At 43.7% G+C, this 15,328-nt stretch overlaps 1 protein-coding gene across 1 annotated transcript in view; it reads left to right on the top strand.

Moving 5' to 3' along the window:
• ARHGEF28 (Rho guanine nucleotide exchange factor 28) overlaps nt 1-15,328 on the top strand; it is a 263,760-nt gene that overhangs the window by 87,340 nt on the left and 161,092 nt on the right. Inside the window, exons 3-4 of the mRNA XM_008161933.3 lie at nt 2,757-2,904; nt 5,285-5,578. Of these exons, the coding sequence (XP_008160155.3) occupies nt 2,757-2,904; nt 5,285-5,578 (442 nt within the window). The remainder of the gene's footprint in view (nt 1-2,756; nt 2,905-5,284; nt 5,579-15,328) is intronic.

Genomic DNA, 15,328 nt, shown 5'->3' with positions numbered 1-15,328 from the left:
TAATGCTCTCCAGTTCCATCCATGCTGTTGCGAATGGTCAGAGTTCTTTCTTTTTTACATCAGCAAAGTATTCCATTGTGTAGATGTATCACAGTTTTTTAATCCACTCATCTGCTGATGGGCACTTAGGCTATTTCCAAATCTTAGCTATTGTAAACTGTGCTGCTATGAACATAGAGGTGCATATATCCTTTCTCATTGGTGTTTCTAGTCTCTTGGGATATATTCCTAGAACTGGGATCACTTGGGTCAAATGCGAGTTCCATTTTCAGTTTTTTGAGGAAACTCCATACTGTTCTCCACAGTGGCTGCACCAGTCTGCATTCCCACCAGCAGTGCATGAGGGTTCCTTTTGCTCCGCATCCTCGCCAGCACTTGTCATTTGTTGATTTGTTGATGATAGCCATTCTGACAGGTGTGAGATGGTACTGCATTGCTGTTTTGATTTGCATCTCTCGGATGATTAGTGACTTTGAGCATTTTTTCATATGTCTCTCGGCCTTCTGTATGTCCTTTTCGAAAGGTGTCTGTCTAGGTCCTTTGCCCGTTTTTTTTTTGACTGGGTCGTTTACCTTCCTTTTGTTAAGCTGTATGAGTTCACAATTTCTTTCCTGTCTTCCTCTTTCTCTCTTGCCATCTCCGTGCTCTTCCCTCCTCCCCTCCCCTTCTTCTCTCTCATTGGGTCTCTCTCTGTTGTTGTTGTGTGTTTTTTTTTATCACCCCCTTTCCTCCTTCTCCTGTAATTATACCGTGTCTTTCTGATTAGCAAATAATAAACTCCTTTTATGCTGAATATTATTCTTAATGCCAGGAATTCTGGGCATCTCTCTTTAATGGACAGGTGTAGTTTCTGATCTGACTGTTGTTTATCGTCTTTTCTCAATGTAAAGCATGGTATGGTCTTGAAAGGGAGGCATAACTGAATTGTAAAACTACTGTCTTGGATCACATTGAAAAGGGTTGTAGTTAAGCTCTTTCATAAGTTGCAGTTCTTGTTCACCCAACCAGATAAAATAGTAATATGATCGTTGTTTTGAATAGATATAGACTAGATATCCTTGTGATCTGTGAAAAACTTTGATCTATTTACACAATATGTTTTCTATTAAAAAAAAAATCAACAGGTCGGGCCAGATTCTGTCTGTGAGTAATTAACAGCCCCTTTAGCAACCAGGAGCATGACTAAAGCAAGCCGTTCTTCCTTTTTTAGGAAATGGAATTTCATCTAAGTTTCCTCTCTCAGTCATGTCAGACTGTTGTTATTGTTTTTCTTGCTTTCCAGATCCTCTTCCTGAACATTTTTTTGAAGCTATTGTATGGTAGATTTTTCTTGGCATGTTACTTTGTATTGATTATGTCTGTGCGTGTGTGTGCGAACTCACACGCAGAGACAGGACCATTCAAAATTGGGAACCGGTGACTTTTTTTTTTTAAAGAACTTCACAATCTGTGTTTATACCAATTCAAAATTTAAGATAATGTTTCATGTGTGGCATGAATCGCAAACTACTAGAAAAACATAGCCTTCTTATTTTTAACATTTTAGAAGAGCTGACCATGTGGTTACTGGAAAGAGGAGCTCCGGTCTGATTTTGGTTTTGATACTGATCGGCCTGACTCTGGAGATCCTAGGGAACAACATGCTAATGTCCATCAAAGGCAAACAGCTGTGAAAGAGACTGCCTTGCCTTTCTCTGTTCCCTTTCCTCGCATCCCAGGGTGAGGCGTGTTCGGAGGCGGGTTTGTTTTTGTTGGGCCAGCACGCAGAAGCCCAGATGCTCCTCCACACCGGCCGAGCTCAGGAGGCCTCCACAGAGGGCAACCCTTCCCGCCTCCTGGTCTCCATTTCCCGGCCACTCCCACAGGCTGGGCGGAATGCACCCTCTCCCTGGAGGTCCCCTTTGTATTACCCATTTTATGTTTGAGGTAAGGGAGTGTCTGGAATCCTCCAAAGGCCCAAGATCAACTGGCAGGCTCCTCCATCGCTGGTGCTCTCTAGAAAGCACTGCTGATGTAGCCCCTCCTCACAGCCCCCAATGGTCCTGTGTTAGACAGCACCAGCCTGCTGCGCCCGCTCCCTCCTCACGCCTTCCTTCCTCAGAGTGTGCCCTGGTGGCTCAGGGCGGCAGCGCCTGTCCTTGGGACCAGGGCTCTGTTCCAAGCAGAAGCTCTCGAGAGGAAGAATGAGGCCAGGCCAGATGAGAGCGAGGACTTGCAAATCCCTCGAAGAGGACCAATAGCTACTGGAAAAGGCACAGCGAGTGTGGGAGCATGTGGCTGTGTTTACGTGGCAACGTGTGCAAACATTTAAGGTTCTCACAACAGACTCTGATGTATGTAGTCCAGGGTAAGGCCATAGCTAAAGAATAATCATTTTGAATCTTTATGCCAGGGTGGTATCTCAGGTAGAGGAAAAAATGAATTCCAGCAATGATGCTCAGCAGGTAGCAATTCAAACAGAGTAAAAGACGAAGTGCCACGTTTTCATATCCCCTAAATGAAAAAGAAAAAAAACTTCACTACACTCTAAACTTCTTCAACGTTCAAAACAGAACAAACCAGCTCTGACACTCACATTTCAATATATCAGAAAGCACCCAAACGTTGCTGTTGAAAAGACGGATTCGTACTATTTGAGCGCTCTCACGAGAGGTGAATGTGACGAACTGCCCCGGGTGGACACAGGTGCCTTTTGTGTGGTTTCTTAGAGCCAGGATGAGGAAGTGTGATGATGCCCCACCTTGTTCGTTTTTCAGGGGCAGATGACGGTCTGTGCGAAGTTTGACAAAAATGTCTATCTTCCTAAAGATGCCGAGTTTTACTTTATTTATAACGGATCTCAGCAGAGACACGTGGTGATTGCCGAGCGCACGGAGGACAACGTTCTCCAGTCCAGCATTCCAGGTGAGGTGTCTTCTCTCCTGAGCAGTCGGGAAATCTGTCTGTGAGCATCTTCCCACCAGGGACAGAGGCTGGGAAGAAAGCCAGGAAGAGAAAGCCAGCGGTGCTTCCCAGGGATGAGTGGGTGAGAGTGTGTGTGTGTGTGTGTTAGGAAGGGTTAGCTCCCGTCCCAGGTTCTTCCAGCGGTGTCTGCAGCTCTCTGAGCAGCCTAGCCTTCCATCAACTCTCAAGGCTGGGTGTTCTTTGGATGCAGTGCAGTGGAGGTGACACTGTATCTCGGGATCACCTCCTGTAGTCCTAGGTCTCATTGCTAGGGATGGCTCAGGCAGACGGACGTTGAATCTGAATCTGTCTTCATTCTCCCTTCCTCATTCCCTGTGGCCAGTCCGCCAGCCTAGGGTCTGCCTCCCCCTGCTTGCTCCTTTTGGTGGCTGGGGTTCCTTACCTGGCACCCTGTCCATCCAGACACTTCCTTGCTGGATCGCAGGCTCCAGAACTTTCTCTTCCCACCACCCAACCGGTCATGTGCTAAAACCTGTAATTCTCCCAGATATCTTCTTCAATCACCATGATGACAGATGACAAATTACTGTGTCATGTTAATGTGTTATCATGAGCTAATGGCCCCTTTCAAATACAATTGCTTTGTGTTTTCACTGGGGTGTGGGTTGTACATTGGGACATCAAGCTCTAGCCGGGTTTCGTTGTTTCTGTTTGTCATTGGTAAGTTTTATTTAACTTTGGGTCTTTGAGTTACTCTTAAATCGTATCATATAGGGAACCGCGAAACATCAAATTTTCTTATCGGTAAGATTGGCCTCATTTTAGAGAAAAAATGTTCTAAGTGCTTCTGCAGTATGTCTATTATTTGCCAAAAGAAGGCAGACAGTAAACAGGTGAATGCAGGCGTAGTAAGAACTGTAGAGATGTACAAAGACCTGTCAGCTACCTGGGCTTGAATCCACCTGTTGTTCTGTGGGCACTTTTAAGTACTTCTCTCTCTGGTTCAACAACTCCCATCTTTACAATAAAAAAAAAGTAAAACCTCATTAATGATAGTCACTCTGACTGCGAGTCTCTCCTGCCTTTGTCCTTTTGCTTTGTCTTTCCTGCCTTGAGCTTCCCCGTCTTTTCTTGGTTTACTTTTGAATGAAGACTTTTATAGAGAAAGAATAAAAATAACTGAAGTGCCACTTCTAATCTCAACACTTTTATTTTGTCTTTTTTTTTTTTTTTTACTTACGCATGAAAGGGCGAACCTCCTTCCCACTCCTTGTGTGTTAAAGAAAATCCTTTTTATTATATTGTGGCCTGCTTAGAAGGTAAAAACCTTCCTTAGGTGACAGTGCCTTTCTCTGAACCTTAAATTTCCCTGGGTAACCGTTCAGAAGTATGTAGGACAGATTTCTGTGTGACATATTGGGCATGCGTGGGCTGGGGTGGGGGCTGCATTCTGTGCCGGCACATTAGACCGTTTAAAAAAAGTCAGTGTGAAGATGGCAGTAGTCCTTGCTTACTAACCTGGGATGCTCTTGTTCCCTGAGGCCTGGGCGCATCGCATTTGGGGGAAGGCTTTGGAGAGTAAGGCAGAGCAGGAATGACGTGCGTGCATTAGCCATATGCTTGGGGACCAGTGGTGACTGAATGCTAACCTTCTGTCCAGCTATGAGTACCATAATTACAGAGATTTGGTGGTACTAATTCCTGGAAATTCTGCCAAGGGTAGCATAAAAACAGAAGCTCACCAACCTTGGCAAGATGAAAGAGAGACGTGTAGTAAGGAGGAACAGACAGCAGGATTAGGTGACCACCCACAACAGGAGTGTTAAGAACACCCACAAGACCGAGAGGCCACTGTGAGAAGTGGGGGTGGGGGGCACCGAACAATATATATAAATGTTTCTCTTGAGTCGTCATTACCCATCCCGACTCATATTCAGTGGAGCTCTGTGGAATGAGGGTGAACTTGCGTCACCATGTTGCGCTATTTCATAAAACTGTCATCTAAATAAGTACATAAAAATGTGTGACTCAGGAGAGCAGAAAAGGGCAGAGACCTTTAAGATGACACACTTGAATTCAGGGGGTGGGGTAGATGGAAAAGGCGAAGGCATGCCAAATAACAGTGTCTGGTAATCTTCAGAGAATAGATACTGAAATGCTCAGAGTTCATAAAGGTTGGCTTTAAATCGGGCGTCACTGGAAGAAGATGGAGTTGGCTTTAATTTGGCCCTACAGGCTCGGCAACATGTAAAGGTAACTGGCTGCGTTCCTTTTCTGCCTTCGTCTCCCGGAGCATGTGGTCTGTGTAGGTGGTGCGGTGAGGCAGGTGGCAGCGTCTCGCATAGACTCCGGGTGAACTGTTCACTGTCTTGTCGTCCAGGCCACGGGCTTCAGGAGATGGTGACGGTGTCCGTGTGCCTCTGCTCAGAAGGTTACTCCCCGGTGACCATGGGCTCCGGTTCCGTGACCTACGTGGACAACATGGCCTGCAGGCTGGCCCGTCTGCTGGCCACCCAGGCCGATCGCCTCACTGCCAGTAGCCATCAGACCTTGCTGACCCCGTTTGCCCTGACGGTGGGAGCGCTGCCTGCTTTGGACGAGGAACTCGTGCAGGCGCTGACCCATCTGGAGTTGCCTCCTGGGTGGACTGTCTTGGGACATTCTTCACTTAAAGGTGAGTCTTCACCAGAAAATGTGCATGTCTCCTCTCTGTGTCAAGTTCAGAATATGTCTTACAATTTATTGTCTGTTTTCCTGGTGGTTTTTCCCACCCACTTGTGACCCAAGCCTCGATGTGATGGCTGGTTTTCCTGAGGTCCTGAGCCACTCATCTCTGGGCTGGTTGATGCTACTCTGTTCCAGGAGGTGGAGAGCTTTGCCTCAGGAGGAAAGGCTGTTCTTTGTGGGAGGCTTGTGAGTCAGCTGCTCTGGGCTGTGGCTGCACTTCCCTCAGCACCTTGCTGGGAGAAGGGGATATTACTGCCTGTGTCCAAGTAGGTGGAGTCATGGGCTAGGAAGAGCATGCAGCCAACTCTGTGGGACATTTATTAAAAAAAAATATATTTTATTGATTTTTTACAGAGAGGAAGGGAGATGGATAGAGAGCTAGAAACATTGATGAGAGAGAAACATCGACCAGCTGCCTCCTACACACCTCCTACCGGGGATGTGCCTGCAACCAATGTACATGCCCTTGACTGGCATCGAACCTGGGACCTTTCAGTCCGCAGACCGACGCTCTATCCACTGAGCCAAACCGGTTTCGGCAACTCTGTGGGACATTTAGACGAAATGTGGCCACGAAGGAAATGTAACCATTGTGCTGACATCTTTAAAAATGTCAGTGTCACTGCGAGCATTCATACTATCTTTGTACTAACTTCTGGAGTTACCTCTGGATGACTCCTATTTACAAAAAGATTGAATAGACTGTAAACACCAACCATTTGGAATGTGTGTGAGCAGAGATGATGTTGTACATAAGCCCATACTAGGCATGAGGCTAAACTGTTCAATAGATGCTTCTTATGTGATACAAATGACATAATTTTGTTGGAACTACAGAGATGTTGCTCTGTATTTTTTTGAACATGACATATACTATTGCTGCTTTCCTGTATTCTTCCCATGACTTTAGTTTTGTGGTTGGATAATGCTATTTTCAAGAGTTTTTGCTTCCTGATAAAATCTGGAAATGGATTGAAAATGGCAGACTGTTACAGGTTGATTTAAATTTGACCATGAATAACATTAAATGCACTACTGTAGGTGAAGAGGTATGATTTTTGTAAGCAGAATTATATGGCCATAGCTACAATCAAAGAGGATCTCTGTTTCTTTTTGTTAATCAGGGTTATACTAAAACTCTCCTGGACACTTACGAACGTTTCTTATTTAAGACCTCAAATGAGAGAAGTCACAAGCCCAAAGAAGTCACAAGTTAAGCATGTCTGACTCCTGTGTGCTGCACAGTATGATAGCTGATTGATAGGCGTGCAGGGGTGGGCTCCCTGAGGGAGTGGGTGGTGTCTGTTCTTCTCATCGTTATCCCCAAGGACCTAGCAAAGGGCTTGGAAGATAGCAGGTGCTCAAGAAGTATTTGTTGAATGAATGAAGGTTGTATCCTTAGACCTTCAAGGAATTGCACAACCTATATAATCTGTTTTAATTCTCCTACATACATACATAGGAGGAAAAAATGTTTCCTGGATAAGAAACTTTATTCATATTTATACATACAGATGTATATTCATATAAGTATATTCATTTATGTGCATTCATATGTGAATTCATTATATATACAGGGTGTCCCCAAAATGTATATACACTTTGAATGAATATAAAATTAGTGTTTATTAACATACAGTTCATTTTCAAAGTTTAAAAGAATCTACAGAAATGAATAATTTTTTTTGTCAATGCCTGTTTTCAAACTGATGACTGATTTGGTCCAGGCACTGCTGATAACGCAAAACAGTGGAATCGTAAACATCAAGAATCATTCGTTTGGTATTTGTGTGCCCTCAATTCGTCCATTGTTGCCAGTTTTGTGCTATAAACTTTATCTTTCATGTATCCCCATAAAAAAAAAAACACTTCAGGATAAATTTTTTTTGGTTCAAAACTTAGTCTGGCTTCACCTATTATTTCAAATCAGTTAAACCTGAAAAGGAGTGAAAATTAAGTGAGTTATCAGCTGTTAAAGTGTGTATACATTTTTGGAAACTGTGTGTGTGTGTATAAATTCATATTATATATATATTTTTTTGGCTAAGGATCTTCATTTTCTTAAGTTTCGTGGCTCTTAAGGAAATCCTAACAATAACATTTGAGGGTGTTTTATTATTTGGAAGGCAGATGATTTTTGACAAAGACCTAAAGCTTTCATAATTTCTCACTGGTTGCTGTACGCAAGGCCATAGTAAAGATCCTCAAAACTCACAGAGGCAGATGTGGGGCAGTCCTAGGGCTCCTTCCCTCACCAGCAACTCCCTCAGCATAGCAGCGTGGAGTCTGCATTGATTCAATATGTGCCTCTGGCAGACTGTTGAAAGTATGGAATATATAAATGTGCATGAATAGCTTAAACTAAGAGTCTCCAAAATGGGATTTATGTTACCCACATGCTATATTTACTTTTCATCCCCAAATCTCTATATAAAAAAGCCTAAGCAACCGAACAACTGGTTGACCTGTCGCTATGACATGCACTGACCACCAGGGGGCAGACACTAATGCAGGAGCTGCCCCCTGTGGTCAGTGCGCTCCCCCAGTGGGAGTGCAGCTCAGCTGACTGACCCATCCTGGAGGCCCACCAGCTGGGCGGCAGCCACTCACTCCCTCAGTAGTCCTGTAGGTCCAATCTCCAGAGAATGGGCCAGGCTCTGACAGACTAGCACCGTCGGTACAATCCAGACAGCTCTGTAGGCCTCCTGGAAGTTGGCCTCAAGTACTGTGGCCGCTTCCCTTCCCTAGATGCTCCGCAAGGAAGAAATGATATAAAAGCAGCCGCCAGGTGGCTCTCGACAACTAGCGCAAAAGTCAGCCGGACAGATCCTAATTCTGGGCCAGCAAGGGTGTCCTACTGCCCGCCCGGAGGGCGGATCGTGTCCTGGGCCCCCATCCCCTCGGAACGGGTGCCAGACGCAGGGCTCATGGCTGGCGAACACTGCTATGGCGGCGCAAGCCTCTCCCTATCAGGACTGACTGGGCGTGAGCCTGCGGCAGGAGCAGTGAGGCTGGGATGAGCAGGAGCAGCAGGCAGCATTGGACTGCCAGTTTCAGCCCAATTCCCACAGGCCACGCCGAGGGACCCCACCTGTGCATGAATTCATGCACTTGGCCTCTAGTTTAGAAGTAAATTAAGATTTCCTATCTTTAATTTGTGAATTGACAATAGCACATGCATGCAATTTTCTGAGCAGGGCTGTTGAAGTCAGGACACAGTGAACATCACTCATTCATGGAGTCACCAGGAGTTGGAGCTGACTCAACAGCATGTTTTGTGCACAGTCTGTGTTGGAAGTGCACGTTCAGTCATTTTTGCTGACAGAGACACTGTGCTACCCCCAGGTAGCTAAGGGTCATCTTATTACCTACCATTTTCATTGCTGTTAGGGTATGTATTCTTGTTTTCCAAGCCTCCATCTATCATGCCCTTTGTATTATCTATATCTTTATAACAGGCTGACTTATGCCACTAAGAGGGCCTTCCTGATCTTTGTCATACTTATATAGAAATACTAGCGTTCCGTTGCAGGAAAAATCCTGCAATAGGATTTCCTGCTGCACTCTACTCCGCCTTCTCCGCCAGCCCGCCTGCCTTTCCCTTCGCCCCCAGCCCTGACTTCGCTCCCCCCCCCCCCACCCCCCCCCCAACCCCCCGGCTTGCTTGCTTCTTCGAAGCTTTACTCCCTTCTGCAGCTCTTGGCTTCTTTCGATGCTGTCTTGATATGCAAATTAGCCACCATATTTGTTGTGGTAATTTGCATACTCGTCCTGATTGGCTGGTGGACGTGGCTTGGGTGTAGCAAAGGTGCGGTCAATTTGCATATTTGTCTATTATTAGATTAGATATATATTTTTATGAGAGGAAAACTGGAGCAGTTCCTTTTTGTGGTGGGACCTTGTATTCTATGGGAGAACAACTCAGGTGTCACAGCCATTAGAATAGCTTCTCTGGGGCCAGGTTCAAATCCTGATCCTGCTACCTCCTGGCTGTGAGACCTCCTGGACAAGTTATTTTAGTTCCGATGCCACCAAGTTATACTTTCTAAAATGAGGCACAATAGTACCCACTTCATTGGTTTATTGTGATGGTTGAATTAGATCATTCTAATTAGTGGTATAGCTATATGGTGAAGCCTCTAGAGCTGTGTCTGAATATACTAAGGTCTCAGTCTAAGTTGACTTTTGTGCGTGTATATGAATGGATTTCCATATATAGAGAATATATTGTATGTACATAGGTGGAAAGCAAATTGCAGTTGGTCTGGACAAATGAAGCTGCAGGCGCAGGGGTAAAATCCTGGTCTTGTAAACAATTCCTTGAAGATTTCTAGGAACTCTTTTAGACTTTCTATTAGAACAGTTTATAGTACAGGTAACATTGCCTGCAGCCTAGATTTGTAATGAAACTTCTCTATACCATCAGTGTTAAGGGACAGGGTTAATATTTCTTTTTCTTTTTGCTCCTCTGAATGGATGAATTCCACTACCCTATCTTCAATTTCACTGATTCTTTCTTCCATTAAGCTAGTCTGCTGTTGAACCCTTCTATTGTATTTTTCTTTCCAGTGATTACATTCTCCAGCTCTGTGATTTGTTTGGTACTTTTTAATATTTTCTGTCTCTTTGTTGAAATACTTTGTTTATGTATTGTTCTCCTGACCTTGGTGAGCATCTTTATGACTATGATTTTGAACTCCCTATCAGATAAATTACTTATCTTTATTTCATTAAAATCAGTTTCTGGATATTTACCTTTTTATTTGCAACATATTCTCCTGTTTCTTCCTTTTCCTTGATTTTCTGTTGGTTTCTGTGCATTAGATAAAAGAGACACCTCTCCCAGTCTTGACAGACTAGTCTTGTGTGGGAGATGAACTTCGTCAGTCAGCCCAGCCCAAGCTTCTGGTTGCTTTTAAACATTTGTCATTGTTCAAGTAGCTGTCTTTGTCCTTAGTGGCCCCAGTACCTGGGGCTGTACCAGACCCATCAGTGCCCTGAAGCGGGGGATAATCTCAGTCTACACCTAGATTTGGGCTGATAGAAGGCAGAAGCGGGGAAAGCATGCAGTCAAATATTTTCCAGGGAACAACTAGGAGGTAGGCTTTCATTTGCTCGCTCCTTCTGTGCTGAACTTTAGTGGGATAGTTGTAGCGAATGATCACGTGCACACCCATTAGCTGCTGCTTTATTCACTACAGTCCTTGAGAAGGCAAGCTCCATTGGCTATCAGAGCTGGGTGATCCAGGAACCTGTCCCTTGGGTGGCACCAGACATGTGTTCAAGATCCTTCCAGAGAGAGGCTGGTGATTTGGTTTTATGTTGGAGGGAATTGGAGTGAGAGGGGGAAGCTTACTGGCTCCCAGGTCCAGCCAGCCCCTAGATCAGTGATGGCGGACCTATGACACGCGTGTCAGCACTGACACAGGTAGCCATTTCTGATGACACGTGGCCGCATGCCGAGGATGAAACATTTGCTGCTCCTGAGGATGAAACATTTGCGACTAGAGTTAGTTTTTTCCTCAAAGTGACACACTACCCGAGTTATGCTCAGTTTTTTGGCGAAGTTTGACACACCAAGCTCAAAAGGTTGCCCATCACTGCCCTAGATGCATGCTAATTAGAAACGGAATGCTCTGGTAATAGGTTGTATGCAGTCAAATCCTTTCCAGGGAAGGACTGGGGGATGAGTGTCTCTGCCTGCATCCTCTACACTGAGCCCTGGGGAGGTGGCCATAGTGCATGCTTGTGTGACCATTAAGAACTGCTTTGTTTGCTGTAGTCCTGTGGGACTCGTAAATACAAGACCATTTGGCTTTCAGAGCTAGGTATTTTGGGAGCCTCAAAAGTTGGGGTACTAGATGTGTGATCCAATCCATTTGCTACTTAGGGAGAAGCTGGGAGTTGGGGGTTCTCTCCAGATTATATGGCTCTGTGCTGAGGAGGGGATTATGGATGAGAGTGCCTCAGCCTTTCCCGTTTTGAGGTGGTATCTTTTCAGTCAGGTAGTTTCGGGATTTGTCTCAGGGAATTGCTGCAGATGACATCATTTGGTGCTTCGATGAGAGGGGGGATGTTCAGGAGATTCCCATGTCACCATCTTGGTCTCTCTCCTCAAATTTAGTAGAGTTTTACCCTAAGCAGTTCAGACTCTCTTATGTGCTCAATGCATCTTTTTCTAGTATACATATTTCATTAATGTTGCTTGTCTTCAAGGTAAATGAGTTATAGTAACAAAAAAAGAAAGCGTCATGGGGCCCACTGGAGTTTATCATATGTTAGTGGGAGGGGCATCGTAAGTAGAAACAGTTTTTTTTTTGCTAGTAATTATTTCTTCGAATACTTATCCAAAAACTATTTAAAGCTTTATTATTCACACTTATTAAAGTTTTTTGTGTTTATTTATTTGTGCTTTTTTGGGTGTATAAATGGATGTTGCTGAATGAGTTGGTTTATGTCCTGACTTTGTCATGGAAAAGTCTGATTGAAGCATCAGTATTTCCTTTTCCTTGTCAATCACGGAGAGTTCTGAGGGGGGCCGGAGGGCCTGGAGAAAGCCCAGAGTTGGAACAGACTGTGAATCCTATAGAGAAAAGCAGAGCCTTTTCTTGGCCCTGCATTTTACCCATCATTACTCAATATGCAACTGCGTTATGTGTTCTAGGGAAGGAAATACCCCAGGTTTTATTTAATTTTTGTTCATAAATGAAATTGGATTCCTATTTTGTAAAACCAAACCCATTCTTTCTGTGAAGAAGCTTTCATGATAAAACCTGTTGCAGGGTCCCAGGACCCCAAATTTGCAGTAAAACTTTCAATACTTACAGAATAATTATTCAATAGAATTTCATAATTTATCTTTTTCTGTTTTTGGATTTTTGCTTGTTTGTTTTTTAGACAGAAATATTTTCCAAGAGATTGACACACTTTTGAAAATTAGGTTAACTAGGATAAAATATTCTGTTTTATTTAGTTATTACTCAGATAATTGTTTGAGTTAAAGTCTTCCCTTTCTGCTCAATCAAATTACTTTCCTTCACTTGTGTTCCCAGATGCTTGACATGGCTGGCAAGCACCAAGCTTTACGCCTGCATTGGGGAGGCTGCTATTTGAGTAAGAGCCCAAAAGGACTACAGATGCCATCTCAGAGCAGTGATAGCATTGCCCCTGGGAACATAGTAGCTCCTCTCCCAATGGAAGAGGTAGAGCTTGTCCTGTTTGTTTATTTACTTATTTATTGATTTTAGAGAGAGGGAGGGAGGGAGGGAGGGAGAGACAGAGAGAGAGAGAGAGAGAGAGAGAGAGAGAGAGAGAGAGAGAGAGAGAGAGAGACATCGATGTGAGAGATACACATCGACTGGTTACCTCCTACATGCACCCGACCGGGGTCCAGGGATCAAACCTGCAATTGAGGTACATGCTCTTGACCAGGAATTGAACCCAAGACCCTTTGGTCCACAGGCTGACCCTCTAACCACTGAGCAACTGGCCAGTGCACCTTCTCCTTTTGTAAAAGAAGTTTTTAGGGTAAGTCAATTGAGCTTTTGCAACTTTTCTGCAGGGCTGTCTTGGGCATAAAGTTAAACACAGCTGATGTATTTAGAGAGCCAACTTTTCATTCTGCAGATGGATGGTTGGTTGGAAAGCTGTCCCCAAGGAAAATTAACTGTTGGAACTGGTAGGACCTACTGGGGGTGGCTTAGAGAATTAATTATTTTAATTATTGATTCCAAAGATCACATTAAGAGTATACTTCTTACTGTGCAAATAATATCAATGGAGTTAGTAACCAAAACAGATTTAAAGTTGAATACAGAAATTAGAGAAATGGTTTATTAGTTGTAGAATCCATGTTATAAAAGCAAGTCCAAGTAGAGCATCTGTGCAAAAACAAGACATGAATAGTGAACTCAAAGGAAATGTAGAAACGTTGCCACAGGCCCGAGTTTAATGGACCCGAGCTGTGTAATGTGATGCTGTTACTAAGAAGAAGGGTAGTTAGCATGATGCTTTTTTTAATATTATTAATAGAGTCTTCATAAATTAGTTTTCTTTGAAGGAGAATGTTTGTTTTTCTACACTTATGACTATTAAAGAAAAAGGAAAGCAATGCAGAGGGCCAAAAGGACTTCGGAAGAAAATTGATAAGAGTAGGGGTTATTCAGCAACTGTTAAAATGTGTCTTGATGGTTTAGTGTTCTCTTAAGGAGTTTAAAGAGCAGTCATAATACTTCTTCTTATCTGCAGGAAAGCCATTAAGTGAGAATCAACAGTTCATTACGAAAGACTCAGTGGGAAATGCCAGATTTCTGTGACATCTACATTTTGTTTCAAGCCACACACCCGAAACCATCACCTTCTTTCTAGGCAACAGGAGAAGGGAATGTGTGGGCCAGCAATGTTTGACAGAGGAAAATATCTGTTTATCTTTCTTTGAATAGAGGAAAGAGATCTGTGACTAGTAAGAAGCAAGAATTGTTTAACACTTGAAATGAGCTTGGCTGGTGCTTTTATCCTTGAATACGGGTTGCTGGCTGTAAAGTAGGAAGAAAATAGAGCAAGGCTCCGGAGCTTGGCTCTGTTGGTTGGCCCCGACTTGGTGTGTCCAGGTCTAATTAATCAGGGATGGCACATTGAATTATAAGACTCGGCCCACAGACTATGTGAAATGTCATCTTTGTTTTTTTTGCCCCTAAACTTTGTACTGGACAGCAAGTTTGAAATAGCATCAGCTGAAATACCAGTGGGTAGGAAACCCATAGAGGACAGATTTATTACAAAATACAGATGTCCAGGTTTTAAAAAACATTTTCTGAAGCGTTTGGAAATTAATGCATTATGGATATTGACTGATTATGGGGTTTTATGTTTTTCTTGGGAAACTTGACATTTTTTCAAGCAGTTGTATATACACTCAGTATTTCTAGCATTCTATCTATCACTTTGGATAGTATTTAAAGGGACAAATATCTCCACAGTTGCTTTTCTGACATTTAAAACTGGTATTCTATTTCTTTAGTTGCTAAGGTAACCCACTGCAGAAGTGCTGGTGGTGGACAGAATGTACTTTAAAATAGGCCCACGGCAAATGGGTGAAATTGCTTTAGAGCACTTAGCCACGCACATGCACACAGATCTGCATCATTTGTGAGGTTTAACTCCTTAATTTAAACATGTTTTCTCTCTCTTCCACTCCCCCCCCCCCCCGTTTTTTTAAGCTTTTCGTGTTTAAGGAATGGCTTTTTTTTTTTTTTTTTAGCAGTAAAGAATTTAGTACAGAGTTGAACTCTTAAGGAAAAGGATACTCTTTCCTCTCTCAATTGAAGTGGTAGCTCATCTCCACAGTTTAATATTTCTCAGTCTGGGCCTTTGGACTCGCAGCTCCGGCTTTCAGTGCAAAGGCAGTGAGTGGACCCGGCCTGACCACAGCGGAGTGGCCAGTTTTCTGGTTGCGTTGGATATCAGACTCACACTGCAGACTTTCAAAGGCCATTTCCAAGATAGGATGAGTCTACACTTTTTCTGCTCGTCAGTAATAAAACCGGATTGCATTGTATTTTCATTTGTCTCCGACACAGAACAGAGTTCCTGGTGGGTGGGTTGGAGGGTGCCTGTGGTGTGAGGGAGAGTGGAGAATGCCTGGTGCATTTAGGCTGGCAGCAAATATCTAATGAATGCATGAATGGGGATGCAATCA

This window comes from Eptesicus fuscus, chromosome 4, assembly GCF_027574615.1.
Source record: "Eptesicus fuscus isolate TK198812 chromosome 4, DD_ASM_mEF_20220401, whole genome shotgun sequence".
NCBI classification, from domain to species: Eukaryota; Metazoa; Chordata; class Mammalia; order Chiroptera; family Vespertilionidae; genus Eptesicus; species Eptesicus fuscus.
Note: the sequence above shows the minus strand (reverse complement) of the source record. Positions and strands in the feature narration are given on the sequence as shown.